The sequence below is a fragment of the Rana temporaria genome, chromosome 3 (assembly GCF_905171775.1).
Source record: "Rana temporaria chromosome 3, aRanTem1.1, whole genome shotgun sequence".
In the NCBI taxonomy this organism is placed as follows: Eukaryota; Metazoa; Chordata; class Amphibia; order Anura; family Ranidae; genus Rana; species Rana temporaria.
Genome location: NC_053491.1, coordinates 253,321,857 through 253,328,664, shown reverse-complemented (window position 1 = coordinate 253,328,664; position 6,808 = coordinate 253,321,857). Strand labels below are relative to the sequence as shown.

At 44.2% G+C, this 6,808-nt stretch overlaps 1 protein-coding gene across 1 annotated transcript; it reads right to left on the bottom strand.

Annotated features, from left to right (window-relative positions):
• Window positions 1-428: 428 nt before the first annotated feature.
• Window positions 429-2,345, bottom strand: GPR151 (G protein-coupled receptor 151). Its single transcript, XM_040341756.1, has one exon. The coding sequence runs from the start codon at window positions 2,284-2,286 to the stop codon at window positions 964-966; it is 1,323 nt and encodes a 440-aa protein (XP_040197690.1). The 5' UTR covers window positions 2,287-2,345; the 3' UTR covers window positions 429-963.
• Between the last annotated feature and the right edge of the window lie 4,463 nt (window positions 2,346-6,808).

The window sequence follows — 6,808 nt, the reverse complement described above, 5'->3', positions numbered from 1 at the left end:
TCTATTTGATTGACATGCTTCCGACCGGCGCATACAGCGCGTCACGAGTTGTCGAAAAAAGCCGAGCGTCGGTGCGCAGGCGCCGTATAGAGCCGACTCGCAGTCCGGCTTCTTTCGGCAACTCGTGATGCGCTGTATGCGCCGGTCGGAAGCATGTCAATCAATTAGGAACGCCCAGTCCCGCAGATTATACCCAAAAGCCGCGGTGAACATATATATATATATATATATATATATATATATATATATATATATATATATATATATATATATATATATATATATATATATATATATATATATATAAAACGGTATGTACAGCAAGGATTTTAAAAAAAAACAAAAAAACAGCCGATTGTCATTCTAACAACTCGCCTGAATGTAATGTTAAACATTTTTTTGGGGTGAACCCCCACTTTAAAGGAACCTATTTAGAAAATAAAAAACTGACCTTTACAACCCCTTTAAGTGTCTCCCACAACCAAGTTGCCTTTTTCCACATCAGTGATAAAGTGTAACTAGAGTCAAAACTTTGTAACAAGATAAAAATATTAGGAATGCCCATTAGGTTTTTTTTTTGTGCCCCATTAGGGAGATTTCCCTGCACTTGATTCTCTAAAGACACAACAGAAAAGTAAATAGAAACATTCCTAAATTGATGAAAAAACAGCTGTGGAAGGAACAGGTGTCCCCATTGGAAGATTTACCTCTTTTACTGTTCCTTTGGAAGCCATGACATTTTGGATTTATCATAAGTTGTTGTCCCAAAACGGAGAGGCAATAAAACCTGACAGAGGCTCTAATCCTTTCTCACACTATCCAAATCTGAGAAAGAATGTTTGGCTTTTGATATACCTTAAAACTAATTTACAAATAATTGGCACTGTAAATGACTGTAGGGTGCCATTGAGATGCACAAGTCCTTATGGACTCAGAGCTGGTCAGCCAGTCAAGTTAATGTTCTTAAAGTTTTGTGTTCTGCTCGGTCACCTCTGTTCCTTGTTCCTGATGCTCCCATGGGATTGGGTCATTGTTTTGGTCAGCAGGATCCGATTCTCGTTCATTCCAAAACTGCTCCACATCTGGAAGGACTGGGTTTTCCTTGCTGTCTTGGCTTCCAAAGTTTTGCTGAGAGCTTGACTGTTCCACCTGGCCCATAGCTGCAGGCTGCTCAGAAGACTCAGGATCTGGAGCAGGGGAGTCTGCCATACCATCTGAACTCATTGCCCCCTGATCCTGAATATCCATTGCCCCCTGATCCTGAATATCCATTGCCCCCTGATCCTGAATATCACTGCCATTTAAAGATTTTTTGGAAGTCAGCCGTTTCCAAACATCCTTGAAGCCTTCCTTAAAATCTTCTGACATGACCATAAAGATCAGAGGGTTTACACAAGACATAGAGAACATGAGGATCTGGGCAATGGCCACAAAGGCTTGGGGTGGGGATGGACCATTGGCTGGCTTATGCCATATCCAGAGCCAGAAAACCCACTCTGGGAGCCATAGGATGCAAAAGGTGACAGTGACACTCAGTAACATTAGGGTGAGCCCCCTGGATCTGATCTGGTTTCTAAGATTTTGCGTTTTAGTCCCTCTATGTTGGCACTGCTTGTAGGCTCTCCAGAAATTAAAGAAGGCAAGGGTGAAGGGAATACAGTAGACAAAGATTGGGTAAAGTTTTACAAAGATGCCCATTATCTCTTGTGCCTCTGCTGGAATGTTCATGAGACAGATGAGGGAGGTCTGGATTTGCCTGGCATCAGTGAAGAACCATTCGGGCAGGGGCAGCACAGCAGCTACCAGCCAGCTACACGTCAGCACTGCAAAGATGAGGAGATGTCCTATGTTGACTTGCTTGGCAGGGTCGCTGGCATACATGAAGCATACTCTTGCGGCTATAGCGATGGTAAAACTTTTGGCAGACATACAGGTGTGTGTAAACCAATCTGCAGTCTTACAAACAAACCAACCCAAGTATAAGCTGGACTTCCAATAAGCCGCGGCTCTAAAGGGCACCGAGAACACCAACAGGAGCAGGTCAGAGACGTTCACATTGAGGATCAGAGAGTGGATCAAGGAGGCTTTGGATTTGCTGGCATTGTACAGAAGAACTGCGATCACACACACGTTTCCTACAAGTCCTAGGAAGCACATTACTATGAGTAGTATGGGAATGATTACAGTCCACCCGTCAGTATCCAGAGCTAGGAAGCCTCCAGCGTACAGCGTGTGTATAGGGAGGGAGCTGTCCGTGGTGCTGACATTGCCGCCTAGCGTCTCCATCTCCCGATCTACTCAAGGAACAGCTCCGATCACACTGACACTCAATGCGAATGTGCCTGCGAATGGGGCTGGGAGGAGGACGCGAGACAAGCCAATGGGGACGGCCTACTACATTCACTCTGATTGACAGGCTCATCAGCCACAACATCCTATCACTTATATCAAGTAAGGACTACTTATGTATTGTACACAAAGATATCTTATTCATTTGTAATGATAACTGTCACATTCACTATTAACCACTTGCCTACTGGGCACTTCCCCCCTTTGCCATCCCCCAGGACAATTTTCAGCTTTCAGAGTTGTCGCACTTTAACCACTTAAGACCCGGACCTTTAGGCAGCTAAAGGACCCGGTCAGTTTTTGCGGTTCGGTACTGCGTCGCTTTAACTGACAATTGCGCGGTCGTGCGACATGGCTCCCAAACAAAATTGGCGTCCTTTTTTCCCCACAAATAGAGCTTTCTTTTGGTGGTATTTGATCACATCTGCGTGTTTTTTTTTTTTTTGCGCTATAAACAAAAATAGAGCGACAATTTTGAAAAAAAAATGCAATATTTTTTTACTTTTTTCTATAATAATTATCCCCCAAAAATATATAAAACATTTTTTTTCCCTCAGTTTAGGCCGATACGTATTCTTCTACATATTTTTGGTAAAAGAAAATCGCAATAAGCGTTTATCGATTGGTTTGCGCAAAATTTATATCGTTTACAAAAAAGGGGATAGTTTTATTGCATTTTTATTATTTTTTTTTTTTACTACTAATGGTGGCGATCAGCGTTTTTTTTCATGACTGCAACATTATGGCGGACACTTCGGACAATTTTGACACATTTTTGGGACCATTGTCATTTTCACAGCAAAAAATCCATTAAAAATTGACAGGGGGAAAGGGGAAAGTTTTATTGCATTTTTATATATTTTTTTTTTTACTACCAATGGTGGCGATCAGCGATTTTTTTCATGACTGCGACATTATGGAGGACACTTCAGACAATTTTGACACATTTTTGGGACCATTGTCATTTCACAGCAAAAAATGCATTAAAAATGCATTGTTTACTGTGAAAATGACAATTGCAGTTTGGGAGTTAACCACAAGGGGGCGCTGAAGGGGTTATGTGTGACCTCATTTGTGTTTCTAACTGTAGGGGGGTGTGGCTGTAGGTGTGACGTGATCGATTGTGTTTCCCTATAAAAGGGAACACACGATCGATGACAGCGCCACAGTGAAGAACGGGGAAGCTGTGTTTACACACAGCTCTCCCTGTTCTTCAGCTCCGGGGACCGATCGCGGGACTCCAGCGGCGATCGGGTCCGCAAGTCCCGCGGCCGCGGTCACCGAGCTTCGGACCGGGCAAAATTTATAGCGTTTACAAAAAAGGGGAAAGTTTTATTGCATTTTTATAATTTTTTTTTTTTTTTTACTACTAATGGCGGCGATCAGCGATTTTTTTCATGACTGCAACATTATGGTGGACACTTCGTACAATTTTGACTCATTTTTGGGACCATTGTAATTTTCACAGCAAAAAATGCATTAAAAATGCATTGTTTACTGTGAAAATGACAATTGCAGTTTGGGAGTTAACCACAAGTTGGGAGTTAACGCGCGCGCGACCCCATGGCTGGGCTTTTACATGTACGTGGATGTGCCCAGCCGTGCCATTCTGCCGACGTATATCGGCGTGAAGGGGTCCTTAAGTGGTTAACCACTTGTCGACCAGCATGCGCTGATCTACGTCGGCAAATAGAGCTTTCTTTTGGTGGTATTTGATCACCTCTGCGGTTTTTATTTTTTGCGCTATAAACAAAAGAAGAGCGTACATTTTAAAAAAAAAGCAATATTTTGTACTTTTTGCTCTAATAAATATCTCCCAAAAATATATATAACATTTTTTTTCCTGAGTTTTGGCCGATATGTATTCTTCTACATATTTTTGGTAAAAAAAAAGGGGATAGATTTATAGCATTTTTATTTTATTTTATTTTTTTACTAGTAATGATGGCGATAAGTGATTTTTATCGTGACTGCGATATTGTGGAGGACACATCAGACACTTTTGACACTACTTTGGGACCATTCACATTTATACAGTGAACAGTGCTATAAATATGCACTGATTACTGTGTAAATGTGACTGGCAGGGAAGGGGTAACACTAGGGGGCGATCAAGGGGTTTAATGTGTACCCTACTAGTAATTATAACTGTAGGGGGAGGGGACTGACTGGGGGAGGTAACCGATCAGTGTCCCTATGTACAAGGGACACACCATCGGTCTCCTCTCCCTGACAGGACGTGGATCTGTGTGTTTACACACACAGATCCATGGTCCTGCTCAGTAATTGGGCAATCGCGGGTGCCCGGCGGACATCGTGCCCACCGGGCACGCGCATTGGGTTCCCAATTACCGTGGCAGGTGCGTGTGCGCACTAGTGGCTCGGAAAGGCAAAGACGTCTAATGCCGTCCTCCCAGAACGAGAGACTTCTCGTCCCACCGTCATTTGACAGCGGGCGGTAGGCCTGGTGGATAAAGTGGTTGTAAACCCGCAAACAAAACAAAAAACCTGCAAGACAAGGGCATAATAAGCTAGTTTGCATAGCATACTAGCTCATTATGTATTACTTACCTTAGATCGAAGGCCCCGCAGTGGTTCTCATACACCACTGATACACACTGATAGGTGGAACTGATGGGCACTGGTAGGTGGCACTGATTAGGAGGCACTGGGGGTCACTGATTGGCAGCACTAATGGGCACAGATAGGCACAGATTGGCTGCACTCATGGGAACTGATGAGGCAGCATTGATGGGCACTGATAGTCTGCACTGATCAGGCGGCACTGGTGGGCACTAGGGATGAGCTTCGTATTCAAGTCAAACTCATGTTTGACTCGAACATCGTATATTCGATCGTTCGCCGAATTACGAATGTTTTGGGCCGTTTGCGCCAAATTTGAATGGCGTGTCACGGCCCATAATTCACTGCGGCATCACAGTGCATTGCTGGCTGATGATTGGCCAAGCATGCACTATGACCCGCATGCTTGGCCAATCTCAGCTTTGGCCAATTATGGCTCAGGGGGTTTAGTACATGCCCCACACTATAAAAGGCCATCTGCAGGTCGGCTTTGTGTAGTGTGTTGCGGTGGTTAAGAGAGAGAAGACAGAGAAAGAGAGAATGTCATTTTTAGTAGGTAGATAGAGCAGGCAGGCTAGTCAGTTAAAGTTACAGTGTGTAGAGGATATATATGCATCCCAGGTGTTGTATATATATTTATACACTGTATAGTTTAGCTAGATCCGCACTTCCTAATTTACTGTCAGGCAGGTGATTGTACTAGCTGCAGTATTCTCACATGGTGTATTGCCTGTGTCCTCTGCAGTGTGCACCTAAAGCTACGTGGTGTGTACTGCCTGTGTCCTCTGCAGTGTGCATCTAAAGCTACGTGGTGTGTGTATTGCCCGTGTCCTCTGCAGTGTGCACCTAAAGCTACGTGGTGTGTGTACTGTCTGTGTCTGTGCTATTTTTCTCAATGATTTTCATCCATATTGCAGGGACCAGACATTAAAGCCGCAAGCAGTTTTAAATTACCTTTTTCTTATAGTAATCTCATTTTGTGCAGGGACAGTTCTAAACATGTGCCACTTCACAGGCATACTATAGACACCCAGCAGGTACAATATTTAAAGGAATTTTTCATTTTTATTTTTTTTCACTTTAAGCATCATTAAAATCACTGCTCCAGAAAAAACAACATTTTTTTTATTTTTTTTCCATTGATACATGTTCCCTGGGACAAGACCCAGGTTCTCAAAGACGTTTTACGACAATAACTTGCATATTAGGCTTTAAAATTAGCACTTTTGAATTTGAGTCCCATAGACGTCAATGGGGTTCTAAATGTTCGGTCAGTCCGTTTGAAGGTTCTGGTGCGAACCGAATGGGGGGGGGGGCTCATCCCTAGTGGGCACTGATGAGGCTGCACTGATAGTTTGCCCTGATCAGTGCTGGGACAAGGTCATCTGGTGCCCAGGGCGAAGATGGCAAACTGCGCCCCCCCCCGGTTGTAAAGAAGGAGCGACTTATAGCAGGACCCTGTTACACTGAGGCCGAGTACTCACGACCAAACATGTTCGCTCGAAATGTCCGACGGGCTGTTTCCGGCGTACAAGGCTGTTTTTTCATTTGGCCCGCTGGCTTGTACACACCAGCGGACGATATTTCCCTGCGGACCTGAACGCGTGCACGTAATCCACGTTTGACGTCACTATAAAGGGAAAGGCCAAAGTCAATGGCGACGCCCTCTGTTCCGCTTTTGCTAGTTACGGCTTTGCTCGTGTTAGTGAAGGTTTGGTTAGAGCTGATTCGCGCTTCTCGGTCTCCAGGCTTTAGCAGGTAGTATTTTCTCGTTCAGTGCGTGTGCTTGTGGGTACGTAGTTGGCATTCGGGTACAGGCGTGCAGTTCGTTCTGCTTTGCAGATTCGTACTGTGCGTTCGTATCTGTGTGTCGTGC